Genomic DNA, 15,768 nt, shown 5'->3' with positions numbered 1-15,768 from the left:
AACAGAATCAGGTTCAAGTTCAACCACAGGGCTCTTATTGCTCATTTAAGATTAATTATGGTCAGCAAGTCTTATTAGCAACAGCGTTAGTTAACGTAACAGACACTAAAGGTCGTTTTCAACAATGCAGAGTGTTATTAGATGCAGCGTCTCAATCGAATTTCGTAAGCGAAGCTTTAGTTCATAGATTAGGCCTCAAGAAAACGAAAAATCGTGTTCCCATTAGAGGTATCAATTCTGTAACCTCCGAAGCTCAGTACAGTGTTAAAGTTCATATTTATTCAAGAACATGTGATTTTAGTGCAGTGGTCGATTGTTTAGTATTGCCAAACATTACAGGTTGCATACCTTCTAAGGATATTGATTACAGTAATTGGAACTTGCCAAAAGATATCTGTTTAGCCGATCCAAATTTTAATCGCTCGTCGTCAGTGGACATGCTTATAGGTGCGGGGTTATTCTACAGTCTCCTTGAGCCAGGCCAAAAGACTAGAAAAGGAAATTATCCAGTTTTGCAGGAAACGAAGCTAGGATACGTTGTCGTCGGAAATATGCCTTCAATACCCGAAGAAGCCAACCAGTCGGTAATTTCATGTTTTGCTCAGATGGAGACAGACTTGGATACACAATTGAGAAAATTCTGGGAACTCGAAGATCTTCAGACTAAGATTTACACGCCGGAAGAAGAAAATTGTGAGAAGCATTTTTTAAAAAATACAACCAGAAATGGAGATGGAAGATTTATTGTCAAATTACCAAAGAAGGAAGAGAATGCAGCTTTAGGAGAGTCTTACAACATGGCACTACAAAGATTTAAGCAGCTTGAAAGAAGATTGCTACAAAATCCTGAGTTTCATAAACAATATGCCGCCTTCATGGATGAGTATTTAAGTTTGGGTCACATGCGAAAAGTTACAGAAGAAGACGTGAACAGCAGCAGCAGTTGTTATCTTCCACATCATCCTGTATTCAAGATGGACAGTACAACAACTAAATTAAGAGTGGTTTTTGATGCAAGTGCAAAAACGTCTAATGGCAAATCATTGAATGACATTCTTCAAGTTGGGCCAATTGTTCAAGATGACTTGTACTCCATTATTTTAAGGTTTCGGTTGTATCCAGTTGCATTTACAGCAGACTTAGAGAAAATGTACCGCCAAATATTAATTCATGATGAGGACAAGTGTTTACAACGCATCCTTTGGAGAAATTCAGTAGAAGAACCGATCCAGTCGTATGAGTTACAAACAGTCACGTACGGGACATCGTCAGCATCCTTCTTGGCAACAAGATGTCTGAAGCAAATAGCGGAGGAAAATTCCAAGGAATTTCCAGAAGCAGCAGAAGTAATAAAACACAATTTCTACATTGATGATGTGTTAAAATCAGTACCAAACGTGTCAAAGGCCTTAGAACTACAGAAGGATCTTATTAATATTTTAAGCAGAGCAGGTTTCAAGCTTTGTAAATGGAGTTCTAACAAAGAAGAAGTACTTCAAGGAGTTCCTGAAGACTTCAGGGAAAAACAACAGCCAATCATACTTGGTCAGCAAGACGGTGTTAAGACTTTAGGAATAGCATGGATTCCATTAACAGACAAACTTATAATTTCGAACAAAATTTGTAAACACGGAACTGCACCAGAAAGTAATGTTGCAATGACAAAAAGACAAGTCGTCAGTATAGTGTCATCTATCTTCGATCCATTAGGTCTAATCGCTCCAATTGTCATCAAATACAAGAATTTCTTACAGAAGTTGTGGAAGACAGGGATGGATTGGAATGACTCATTAGACACAGTCCTACAAGTTGAGTGGAATCAATTAATGTCTTGGTTACCTGCGATGGCGAAGATACAAATTACAAGAAACGTAATGTCTTCGGAGAACGTTAAGGAAATTCAATTACATGGTTTTTGCGATGCAAGTGAAGAAAATTTTGGAGCAGTAGTGTACATCAGGGCTACAGACGAACAAGGAAACATTGAAGTCAATTTACTTTGTTCAAAGTCGAAGGTTGCACCACTGAAGAAGCAAACTTTGCCTAGATTGGAATTATGTGGAGCACTGTTACTTTCGAAGCTAATAGACAAAACACTCTCCATATTGAATATAGGAGTCAGTGGTATACACCTGTGGACAGACTCGACGATAGTTTTGTCATGGATCAAATCACCTCCCAATCGTTGGAAGACATTTGTATCCAACAGGGTGGCTCAAATTCAGGGAATCACATCAATTAATCAATGGCACCACGTGCCTAGTAAAGAAAATACGGCAGACATAGTTAGTCGAGGAGCGGATCCCAACACTCTTATTCAGTCTCGAGAGTGGTGGCATGGTCCAAAGTTTCTTCACACAGCAGAATGGCCATGTCAAGAACAAAATGAGCCGGCTAATATTCCAGAAGAGAAGAAAGTCATGATAAGTTTGGTGGCAGTTCATGAAACAGGCTTTATGAAAAGGTATTCATCGTTAAACAAAATGTTGAGAGTAGTAGCATATTGTTTGCGATTCAAACATAATTGTCTTTCCAAGAAATTAGAAAGAAAAACCGATAGTCTTGACGCTTCGGAACTTCGTTTAGCGTTACACAGATGTATCAAGATAGTACAACATACTACCTATCATCAAGAAATATTGAACTTGCAGCAACAAATGGAAGTTTCAACAAAGAGCCCAATCAAGGATCTTTTTCCATTTCTGGACACGGAAGGAATGCTAAGAGTAGGAGGAAGATTGGAACATTCAAACTTGGAGTACGACAACAAGCACCAATTCATCCTACCTGCAGGTCATCATTTCACCCACCTGATAGTCAAAGAAGAACATAAAAGGTTGCTTCATGCAGGACCACAGCTTCTTATTGCATCTTTGCGTACCAGATATTGGATTCCAAGAGCTAAGAAGATGGTCAAGGCAATAGTACACAATTGTTTGGTTTGTTTCAAGTGGAGATCAACAAGGTCATCACAGTTAATGGGACACTTACCCAAGGAAAGAGTAAATGAAGCAAGACCATTTGTACACGTGGGAGTGGACTACGCAGGATTCTTTTATGTCAAGCCCACAATTCGCAGCAAAATTCAAATAAAGGTATATGCAGCGTTGTTCATCTGTTTAGCCACTAGAGCAGTTCACATAGAAATAGTTTCAGACTTAAGTTCTCAAGCCTTCATCGCAGCATTGAAGAGATTTTTTGCTAGGCGAGGAAAATGCTTATCTATTTGTAGCGACAATGGTTCAAACTTTGTTGGCGCCAATCGAGAATTGCAACAATTTTTTGAATCCAAGACTAACAGAAAGGACATCCTGGAATACTCAGCTCAAGAAGGTTTAGAATGGAAATTCATTCCTGCCAGATCTCCTCACATGGGGTCATGGGAAAGTTCAATAAAATCCATGAAGTACCACCTACGGTGTGTAGCAGGAACAGCAAGTCTGACATACGAAGAGTTGAACACGTTACTTATTCAAATTGAAGCCATTCTAAATTCAAGACCATTGACAGCCATTTCCAACGATCCTACAGATCCAATGTATCTTAGTCCAGGACATTTTTTGATGGGAGCTACACTTCTCAGCCTTCCGGAACCAGATCTACTGGACGTACCTATCAACAGATTAGGAAGATGGCAACGGATTCAACAAATGAAGCAGCATATTTGGAAACGTTGGTCAAGGGATTACCTCAACCAGTTACAACAAAGAAGAAAATGGAAGTCAGCTCAGCCTAATCTACAACCGGGCATGGTCGTATTGTTAAAAGAAGACAATGTTCCTCCTCAAGTGTGGAAGTTAGGTGTGATTGAAGAAGTTCATCCGGGCAGTGATAATTTAGTGCGAGTGGCAACTGTGAAGTGTAAAAGTGGCATTTTTCGGCGTAGTGTTGCTAAGCTAATTCCTTTACCCCTAGAATATTAATTGATTGTGTCCAATCAAGGAGGGGGAGGATGGATAAGCTTGCATATGTGCATTATTTTTATTCATATTAGTTTCATTTTTTTGTATATAGTTTAGTGGTTTAGTGAATTCTTTGTGATTCTTTTAGTGATTTTTCTAGTGAGTTTTAGTGAGTTGTGTTTTGCATTGGCTGGCAACAGTGCCTTCAGTGTGCTATTCAAAGTGTGTCTGTGCATTCGACAATGTGCTTCGAAGTTCAACTAGACAAGCATATTCATTAATAGTTTCAGAAAAGCATATTTATTCATAGGTTTTAGAGAAATACTCATGTTCATTAATATACAAGATTCACATGTTCTTAACAGTGTTTTAGAGTGCTACTCAGTTTATGTGTGATCGAAGACAAAGTATGATGGTTAGCAAGCAACATGTGGTTTAGCTAGCAGCAAGCAACGATTACTGCAGAAAGATGTTAAGATAAGTAATTCATTGTACTAATATTTAAGTATTATATCAGTATATTAACATATGAACAAAGCATGTTATATTTATCATATTAACACATGTACCTTTAAATAAGAATTGAAGCAAGTAACATCTAAAATATTCGTCAAGTCTTATTTCTCGTTCCTTCATGATATCTGGGTGAATCAGTAAAATGGGTTTAATCATACAGTTCATTAGCTTTGGATGTGATATGTGTGATTTGTAAATAAAGTACATAAACATATCACCCCTTCATACATCATCAGGTACTAAACACGTGAGATACGGAGTTTTGCATTTAAAGTTGCATTTCAACCCAGCGAAGCGGGTAATATATGCTTTATTTATTGTTTGGAATAGTATCTTCTGGTTATGTTCATCAATAAAAATTTTTAAAAAAACTGTTAGGAAATTGTTAATACTTAACTCTCTAAACTATGAGATTAGACATTACTATTAGCTTCTTTCTATACAACTATCACTTCTTAAGATCGACCATTTATTAGTCACTAATACAGTATATTGTTAATTGAGAAGAACAATGTCCTCCTTATATCATATTTACTCTTTTTTGTTTAATTTTAAGAACATAATTTCTCTAGCACTCAAACATTATAGCCAATTATGCTACCTTCTTCTTATAATTATTTATATAATTTGATGTAGAATTTTTCGCCTTTGATTTAACCTTAACCTATCAATAAAAATAAGATAGTATAATTAGTAATTAATATTTATTATAAATATTAATTCTTGATGAATAAAGTCTGATAAATATGTCGCCAAGATTATATTATTTAAGATTTCTAGCTACTTTATCATCCGAAATTCGAGATTGAAAAGTGAAGACAAGAATACGACAAAATTTGGCAATGCAATGTTTCTTAAGCTTAATTTCATTTATCCACTACCATGTTTTTACGGTACTTCTACTGCTTTTTCATACCGTTTTGCCTTATTTTTACTATGGTAACTTGAGAAGAAATGGATTTTCTATACTCATAATAGATTTCAAACACTTTGGCTTTTCTGCTTCTATTTAGATATGCTATCAATAAAAATATAGTTTATACCAATACTATCTATCTAAAAATTGTCAATAGACTATCATAAACATCCAGCTTGGAGTTTAGTATACATATTTTTCTTCATTTTTTAAAAATCAATCAATATATTGGAAAAGTTACATTAGAAAATAATTTAGAGTGGACGACCTCTAGATCCTAGAATTTTTGGAAGGGTGTCCCCAAGTCTTTCATGGGGAAGGGTGTATGAAAAATGTATTTACTACATTCATCAAAAGAGGTAAAAGATAAATAAAAATAGAGTTATCAGATTTTCAATAGACTATCGATTTGATAACGTCTATTATCCAATGATCAAAGTATTATTCTGGTCAGTCAATACGGAAAAGATAAACTTAAAACTTGATTTAGGTGTTCAAAAATTAAAATTTTTGATTAAAAAAGTCTCTCTCTTTCTGGAATACCCGTTCCCACTATTAAAGGCAGAGAATTTTGCTTAGTACCCAATGGTAACATTCCATTCCGATATAACAAAGTGTTCGGAAGGTGTAAAGGAGACTTTGTAATTACAATCCCCCTTTGGAATCTATTCTATGCCCCCTAAATACATAATTTCTCAAAATATGCAATATTTAGTTGGCCGCCAACTGGGCACCTCAAAACCTGAAACTTCATCACGTAAAAGCCGAATCAACCCCAAGGAGACAAAAATTAAATTTTTTGGATAAAAAACAATTTTTTCAACCAATGAGCAAAGGAAATTTTGATGTCTTTCACCTCGATAAGCTTAGCAGTTAAGGAGATACAAAGGAAGAATTGTAAAAATCTGGCACATCCCATCCTCGTAATGAGGCAACAATATTAAAAAGAAAAAAGGGTGGAGTAGCCTTTTTCTTAGTGGGTTCTCATTCGGACACCGAAACATCCTGTTACCAAGAAATTTTTGTCTTCACCAAACTCTACTATAATACTGGTTTGGAAAATACCAAATTATTGTTCACGACTAAATTATTGTTTGAGTGGGAAATGATGTTTGCACAATATCAAGTGAGGGCTAACTTATTCGTTTCTCTTATAACATCTAAAAAGTTAAAATGTGGATCACTACATACAGGCTTACCAAAATGTTAGTTCAGAAATTTTAAATCATAAGAATATTTTTTACTTGTTTCTTCATTATGATTAAATACAAGCCCACAACCAGACACAGAAGTTTGGGAGGGGGGGCATGAATAAGATAGGAGAGGCCAAGTCATTAAAAATTCTCTTACAGATATCTTGTAACCGCCTAGAGGTCTGGGTCCATGTTCGGGCTGCTATTTATTTGTAACCGTCCTCGAGTTCTGGTCGCTGTCCTTGGCTCGTGGTATTACCAATAAGTATATTCCTGATACCTTAACTTACCTGGACAGGACGACGAAGACCTCTCCAAAGAAGATTACAAACTGTTTCCCAAAAAGCTCGTCGGTCTCAATAATGAGATGAGCATTAGGCGCCGAGAGGTTCGGGTGTCTCGTCTCGAAAACCTCACGGACGATCAGACGGTCATCCAGACCATAACACACACAAACATCACTCATACACACAACGAAAACACACTGGATTAATTGACACTATACTTATTTATTGGAACACTATTTTGAAAAAAATAACGAAGAGAAATGAATACAACACTGGACACTAATAAATTTTGCCGCTGAAATTACGTTTTGCCCTATTCGGGAGATATAGCCCTTTCTATGTATATATGATTATAATTTAGGTATCACTATAAATACTTTGCTCACACCATGAACACACTTGGGGGATTCGCACTGGGGAAAAGTTGTCTGGATCGTCCCACGATGAACCCAGTTGTTACGCTGAACAGTCCTGCAGCGTAAAAGTAAATCTTGAGTAAATAAACGAAAAGAAGGTCTTCACAGTTGAATTCTGATATTGGAGGGCGCGTATATAACGTTTGAAACGCACAAGGTCTGCGGACCTGGGATTTCACTGATTGGGGCTAGCCGTAAGAAATCGTCCTTCACCGGCTAAATAGCTTGTGCCCCTTAACACAACTTATGTTTGAAGTTCAACGCGAGATGCGTGGTTGCATCTTCCAGACCTGGAGTCAAACTCCCTGAGCGTCCAAGCTCAAGCTACGGATTGCAATGGTCAACAGAAAAGTGTTGGCAGTTCATTTCAAAAATTACTCAGTTAACTCACCTGTATGCACATACAAACAGAATATAGAAAACAATTTCTGTTAATTTTAGTCAACTGCCTATAATGCACTAGACACGGCGATAACACTGGCGTGAGAAAGTACAGATAACGGGCTACGAAACAACACAGTTGGTGCCACTTTGGTTACTGAAACATCTGGTCAGCCCGTATTTCTCCAATCTATTATAATGTTTCCATAAGCGATTAAAGAAAACACTTAATTCAGTTCCCATTAACTATAGAATATATACTGTGCATATAATGAGTCAGGGAGAAACACTGAAATGGTTAGTCACTAACTGAAATGTTCTCAGCAAAAGCAATGTTTTAAATATATATATGAAAAAACGATGAAAGACTTCTTTGTCCAATTGTGTGGGAAAGAAGCAATTCCCACCAAAGAAAGAACTTATATGCGTTGCAGAATAAAGCATAAATCGAAAATAATAATCACCGTCTTTACGAAATATACAGAGTGTCCACAAAAAATCCTTCTATAACCTGGTAGCGGTTATATATGGTGTCCGAAACGTGGAACGACCTGTCAAGTGCACACGTAGACAGGTTGAGAACCCTTGGCCGTATGACGAAATATGAATAAAATTAGGTTTTTCACCTGAAAATTTAAAATAAGTTAGTTGGCAACACTGTCATATGGTGTGAGACTTACGTGTATGAACGTTGAATGGTTTTTCACCTGAAAAAGGGCTATTTAAAATAATTAAGTAACTTGTTCACTCACTACAACATGATGAGGTTCCTGCATGAGCAATGTCCAATCCAAATGTTCCATGAAGTAATAAGATCCTCTTGAACAATTGGTGCAGTTGGGTTTCCTTATCTTCCGTTTCTTCACATGTTGAAACCATGCTGTCTTCCTGTGTGAGTATCCTCCATGATTCTCCAACGATGAGTTGATGAGGGGAGAAGGGGAGATTTTTTTTTTTTTTTTAACACTGGTGTGAGAAACGAAGTACGGTTGAAACACCTGTATGATAACTTTTTTTTTTTTTTTTTAAAGTTCGCAGAAAGCGTTTGTAGGGCTATTAAAATTCTTACTTTTTTTTTTTTTTTTTTTTTACAAATACTTTTCGTAAAATGTTTAAGTGTTCCGTTTCGATCACTTTATTTGATATAATATGAAGTAAATACGTTATAGGGCTATTTAAATGCTCTTTTTTTTTTTTTAACACTAATAAATTCTTTTCGCAAAATGTTTAAGTGTTCCGTTTCGATCACTTTATTTTGTGTAATATGAAATAAATATACACACACGATAACTATTTATGAAAACATCGACTTGAAGAATTATCAAATATCTCAATAAAAATTAGTAAATATACTGATATCTGTATTTAAAATATCAAAATGTGAATGAATAAGCAAATAGCAAAACATGTTAAAGGTACTAAAATATTAAAATTATTGTTAAACTTTCGATATCACTCTAATATATTAGAAAAATATGAAAATCATTGAATAGTAAAATGAATGGAAATGTAAACACATGATAAACTGACAATATATAAACAAAATAAGATTTTCACCTGTATGTCCTTTTTTTTTTTTTTTTTTTTAACTGTGCCTCGTGTTGTTTGGCAGAAAAGAACGAAAAATCGTTTTTCAAAAATAAAAAGAAATAAACTTAAGTGTCAAAATTGACGTTCATAGTAATTCCAAGAAATAAGCATGATTCTGCATATCAAAGAAAAAGATTGTGATTTCGTTGACATGTATGAAGAAAATTCGGCACGCCATAAGATCAAATGCCATCTGCTCGTCGTGAAAATCGAGACTTTAATTCAATAATGCTCAATACAACAAATGATTCATTCTGAAACAAAGTTATTATTAGCTTAGGCCTAGAATAATGGTTGTTGTTCACTTCCAAAAACGTAAACATTGTAGGGTTACCAGAACATATGGGTATTATCTGCAAGAGAACTTATTAATGCAGCGTTGAAAACTATACGGTGTTGATCCAAGTTTCTCAAAGGTCTGAATCAAGGAAGTTGACTCACTAGTCCAAACATTCCTGAAAATAAATGGTCATTACGCCATGAATTGACCAAAACCATAGGTGGGAAAATGTGTAATACTACACGTACTTACACACACAATATGCCATCGACACCTGCGAGGCAAAATTAGAAACGAAGGAGGCCTGCAACCATAGGCACTTAAAAATGTTTCTATACATAACTGAAATATCAACACTAATATTCAGTAAAATACACGTATGTTCCCTGGAACATGACGTACATCATCCACCTGGAAAAAATGTGTAAACACACAAAATACAAATGCTCTCGTAGCATCGTAAAGATATGTCTCTATAAGACAAAATACATGAGACCTATTAAAAGAAAAACATGAGATACAAACAAGAATTTAGTCAACGACATTACAACTCTCTGGTCGGTCTGAAACATCAAGATAAAATTCCCTACAAAACAGCTGTAACAAGCTTCCTTAGGCATCTTCGCTACAAAATATTCAAAATGGTCTTATTAACGCATTAAAATTCAATCATCGAGCATACGAAATAATTGACAAAGTAATTTTCATAAAATTATTATGGCTTCATGCTGTTGGAAAGAAAATAAGTTTATTATTCAGGATCTATATCGAATTCGAATAGTTTCTAGGACATACTGGAACTAAAATACAATTTTCTCAAAATTAACATGAAAAATAAACATTACAACTCATTAGCATACAAGTACACAATATAGTTACGATTCATAAACATTAAAATATTCACTAGAATATTACTAGACAATAAAATATACTCAAAATATTTAACCTAAGAATATGCATGCTTAATTACGGGTTACTATCAAAATGAAAACGAAAATCTAAGATTTACACTGAAAAATAAATTTAACATTGATTATAAGTGTAAAGTTTCATATTCTACGCATGAGATTACGTACTAAGTTTCATTTACAAATACAGAAATATATACATAACTAACAACTAAAAATTTTCTCATCCTGGGCATCTCGATACATTTTTTTTTTCTAAAAGAAAATCAAACATTAATTCTAAATAACATGTAATAACATATTTAAGAATTTCGAAAGTGGGAAGAAATCCTAAAAGAATTTTTTTTTTTTTAAATTTAAAACACAATAAAAATACATATTATAACGCCAAAACATCTTCCCACTGGCTAGGAATACGGAACTGCGCCACTAGTTCAAATTGCTTTTGGATAAATGCAATCTCCCTACGTATTGGATACGTTAATTATTTACTAAAAAATCTAAATTCAAACATCTGAAATGAAAACAAGAAAAAATTAATGACATTAAACTAATAGTAAGTCAATGATAAGGTTTGCAACACTCATACACAGCTGACTGAGGTGTGAACTGCTACACGGAGCAAAGACAGAAAAAAGAAAAGAATTAATCAGCTGTATATCACCCGTTATTCGTAACCATAAACACAAGTGGTTCTACAGTCTGGCGACTGCCTTATCGAAATAAAGAAAGAAAAACGTGTTATCTGCTCATTGCCGAACAGTTAAAAGCTAGAAGCAAAAATAAGTTTGAGAAAAATGCGTAGTTCTTCTTTTCGTATCCAGGTGTTCTGTCAAAAACTAAAAGCAAAAAGGAAGAAAAATGAATACATGTTTATCGCTTAGAAATGCGTCGCTCTCCTAGGAGAAAAATTTGTATCAACACACAAAGTCTTGGTTACTTTTTTTTTTTCTATGATTGCTGTTTCTGCCTTGGTAACTGCAGTCTGTTCGTTTATTTCTACGATGTTTACCTCTATGTACAAAAATACTCTTAATGTTCTCACTCAAGTTGCGTTTCCAATCTCGTTTGTGATAACTCATATTTCGTGGCCGTGATTTACGACTCCTTCTGTTTCTGTTACTACCTTTTCGAGTGCGGTCTTGGTTCTGATTCCCTTTAAATTTCGTATTGTTTACGATCTGAACTTGGTATCTTTGCTTATTACAATAACTGTAACTTCGTTTACGCTTTTTCTCTCTGTAGTTTGTGGTAGTTTGTTTTGTGCGCTTACGACCTCTGTCGTCTACAATCATATGTTCGTGGATTTCACTACTTCTGATACTACAAGTGGTGTTGCTAGATACTGAATGAATAAAATCGTTGCCAGATTTGTTACGAGGTTGGTTTAGACTACCTGTCTCTGGTTGGAGTTCAGATTCCTGCGTTTCCTTTTCATTAGGAGTGTTAGTTTCTAGCTCAGGTTCCAATTCCAATGTTTTATTTACGCTAGGAATATCAGTCACTAACTGAGGTTCAAATTCCGGTGTTTCGTATCCAGTAGGAACATCTGACTGTACTTGGGGTTTACATTCCGGTATTTTGTTTTCAGCAGTTTCCGTTTGCTGACTATTTTCACGAAACACGTCCCGTAAACCGTCTATCTTTTGACCTAATCCGCACTTTAGCTCTTTTTCTAATCTAGCTAGGTTTTCTTTATTTTCCTTTTTTAAATCTTCAATATTCTCTTTATTTCGATTTATATATCTATCGACATTCTCTTTAAACTCAGCACGGCTCTCTTTCATTTCTTTCTCTAATCTAGCAAGATGCATTTGAAAAACTGAAGCTATCTTAGTAAACAAATCTGCTTCGTTGTATGCCATCTTCAACAAGAATAAAACAATTAGGATAGAATAAGCTATCACTAAAACATATTATTAAAATCACCTGAAAAAGAATATTTTTTCAGATTACTGGTACTAAGCTGAAAGAGAAATGATATATTAAAATATTAATCTTATATGTATATTCGAGCACCAACGGTCTCGATTCGGGTCGATAGTTCGGGCGTCATTTATTTGTAACCGCCTAGAGGTCTGGGTCCATGTTCGGGCTGCTATTTATTTGTAACCGTCCTCGAGTTCTGGTCGCTGTCCTTGGCTCGTGGTATTACCAATAAGTATATTCCTGATACCTTAACTTACCTGGACAGGACGACGAAGACCTCTCCAAAGAAGATTACAAACTGTTTCCCAAAAAGCTCGTCGGTCTCAATAATGAGATGAGCATTAGGCGCCGAGAGGTTCGGGTGTCTCGTCTCGAAAACCTCACGGACGATCAGACGGTCATCCAGACCATAACACACACAAACATCACTCATACACACAACGAAAACACACTGGATTAATTGACACTATACTTATTTATTGGAACACTATTTTGAAAAAAATAACGAAGAGAAATGAATACAACACTGGACACTAATAAATTTTGCCGCTGAAATTACGTTTTGCCCTATTCGGGAGATATAGCCCTTTCTATGTATATATGATTATAATTTAGGTATCACTATAAATACTTTGCTCACACCATGAACACACTTGGGGGATTCGCACTGGGGAAAAGTTGTCTGGATCGTCCCACGATGAACCCAGTTGTTACGCTGAACAGTCCTGCAGCGTAAAAGTAAATCTTGAGTAAATAAACGAAAAGAAGGTCTTCACAGTTGAATTCTGATATTGGAGGGCGCGTATATAACGTTTGAAACGCACAAGGTCTGCGGACCTGGGATTTCACTGATTGGGGCTAGCCGTAAGAAATCGTCCTTCACCGGCTAAATAGCTTGTGCCCCTTAACACAACTTATGTTTGAAGTTCAACGCGAGATGCGTGGTTGCATCTTCCAGACCTGGAGTCAAACTCCCTGAGCGTCCAAGCTCAAGCTACGGATTGCAATGGTCAACAGAAAAGTGTTGGCAGTTCATTTCAAAAATTACTCAGTTAACTCACCTGTATGCACATACAAACAGAATATAGAAAACAATTTCTGTTAATTTTAGTCAACTGCCTATAATGCACTAGACACGGCGATAACACTGGCGTGAGAAAGTACAGATAACGGGCTACGAAACAACACAGTTGGTGCCACTTTGGTTACTGAAACATCTGGTCAGCCCGTATTTCTCCAATCTATTATAATGTTTCCATAAGCGATTAAAGAAAACACTTAATTCAGTTCCCATTAACTATAGAATATATACTGTGCATATAATGAGTCAGGGAGAAACACTGAAATGGTTAGTCACTAACTGAAATGTTCTCAGCAAAAGCAATGTTTTAAATATATATATGAAAAAACGATGAAAGACTTCTTTGTCCAATTGTGTGGGAAAGAAGCAATTCCCACCAAAGAAAGAACTTATATGCGTTGCAGAATAAAGCATAAATCGAAAATAATAATCACCGTCTTTACGAAATATACAGAGTGTCCACAAAAAATCCTTCTATAACCTGGTAGCGGTTATAATCTAAATTGTGATTTTTGTATTAATAACAGCATTTTGTATTGAGGTTTGGAGGGGCTATGGAAAGTTTAGAGGGGCCATGCCCCTGGCCCCCCTCTAGTTGCCAGCCTGATTAAATATTAGAGTTGACCGAAAATCTAACGACGGTAGGACATCACTTCAATAGAGACAAATGGATACAACTTTTAGAGCACCATCTGTTAAAGATTACGTTTCCTGAAACTTAAAATCATATTTCTTCAAATATGTACAAATAACAAGAAACAATTCAGCCTTAGAAATATAACCTATCAGTTAACGAAATAGTTCATAAAAAGTACATTTAACAAGCCTGCACAAGGGCACCGATTTCTCTGTAAATTTAGGGGAGACCATTCAGAAGGGGGCAATTCATAAAAGAATAAATATAACAATAAAAATACATAGGTATATTTGTAAAAATACATGGGGCCCACATGCGCTTTGGGAGCCCTGCCCCCCCCCTTCCAGGATCGGCGCCCTTGGGAGTGCATCCAGATTTTTTTTTTTTAGAGGGAGTCCAAGCTTTAGGGGAGGGTCCATTATTACTCTATGTAGTATTGAATGGGTATTATTCTGCATCTGAAAAGACGATAAGTAACTGTTGCCTCGTAATACAATAAGTAATTGTAAAATACTACCAGCTATATTTTCGAAAACAAATTATAGAAAAGATTGTTTTTATATATAAAAGAAAGAGTACAGAAGATCGAATTTTCATGCTACAACAAGTTTTCCTTGTTAAGCAAGTATTGTTTTATTGAGAAAGTATACAAATGTATGTTAAGTAAGGAAGTTTTTTTTGGGGGGGGGGGGGAGATCCGAACCCGGTGGATTCCCCTTGGTGTCCCCATGGATACACTAGTATTTTTTAAATTCTTTTTCTTTGCTAAATTCATTAAATCGCAACTCATAAAGATGTAAGATCAAAACCACCACAGGAAATATGATCCAGAATTATAGATGCTGCTCAAGTGATCTTTCGTAGCAGAGAGCCTAATGTACGTTTATTTATTTATTTATTTCAATGTCTTTGACAGAGCTATATACTCTATTTAACAAGTGGCAAACAAAAGAATACATGAGCTAAATTACAATAAAAGAAAGTATGCAAAATTCTAAGAAAAATCTATAAATACAAGACAAATTATAAGAAAGATATGTGAATACAAGAATATAATACAAAGAAATGATGCTAGGAATACAAAAAGTAGAAAAGAAGTAATAAGGATAATACAGAATATGTGTAAATACATAGAAAATGAAAAAATGATGAGTTAATGATGGAAATACAAGAGTGACTATTGATATATAAAGTTTAAAGCACATTGTTACATTGAACATGTTACTTATAGTAATTTCGAATTATATATATATATATATATATATATATATATATATTGAGCATAAGGCATAGAAAAACCAATATTTATACCCTTCATAATTAACTGATTGTGAAGATTACACAATCTGATTGATGGCGAATGTTGATGTTGAATGATATTTGATCTGCTTATAGAAAATGGTATATGTAATCTTAAACATACAGATTTAACATTTAATTTAATATATTGCAAAAAATCTTGCACATCCACAAAATAATTAATAATCTTGTACAATAAAATATTTTGTGCGTGCAATCTACGAGTAATTAGCATAGGCATGGAAAATTCTAACAACAAAGCAGAATAAGATACTCTATTTAATTTAGCTGATCTATTGTACTTTTTAAAATACAAATAACAAAGAAATTTATACTGAACACGTTCTAAGTCATCAATGTGAGTTTGGAAATAAGGGCTCCAAATTTCACAAGCATATTCAAGTTTACTTCGTAAAAATGTATAATACAAAGT

General features: G+C 35.1%; 1 protein-coding gene and 2 long non-coding RNA genes across 4 annotated transcripts in view; 1 reads left to right on the top strand and 2 right to left on the bottom strand.

Moving 5' to 3' along the window:
• The window catches only part of LOC145664328 (uncharacterized), a 353,881-nt gene extending 338,646 nt beyond the window's left edge, over window positions 1–15,235 (bottom strand). Inside the window, exon 1 of the mRNA XM_081730947.1 lies at window positions 8,238–15,235. Within this exon, the coding sequence (XP_081587073.1) occupies window positions 11,307–12,254 (948 nt within the window). The 5' untranslated portion in view covers window positions 12,255–15,235 and the 3' untranslated portion in view covers window positions 8,238–11,306. The remainder of the gene's footprint in view (window positions 1–8,237) is intronic.
• The window catches only part of LOC145664336 (uncharacterized), a 105,909-nt gene that overhangs the window by 69,235 nt on the left and 20,906 nt on the right, over window positions 1–15,768 (top strand). The gene's annotated exons all lie outside the window — the stretch shown is intronic.
• Window positions 1–15,768, bottom strand: part of LOC145664330 (uncharacterized) — a 1,055,818-nt gene that overhangs the window by 1,034,668 nt on the left and 5,382 nt on the right. The window lies entirely within an intron of this gene.

The sequence above is a fragment of the Thermobia domestica genome, chromosome 11 (genome assembly GCF_964235325.1).
Source record: "Thermobia domestica chromosome 11, izTheDome1.hap1.1, whole genome shotgun sequence".
NCBI classification, from domain to species: Eukaryota; Metazoa; Arthropoda; class Insecta; order Zygentoma; family Lepismatidae; genus Thermobia; species Thermobia domestica.
The sequence above is the reverse complement of the archived record's forward strand: the minus strand, read 5'-3'. Positions and strand labels throughout refer to the sequence as shown.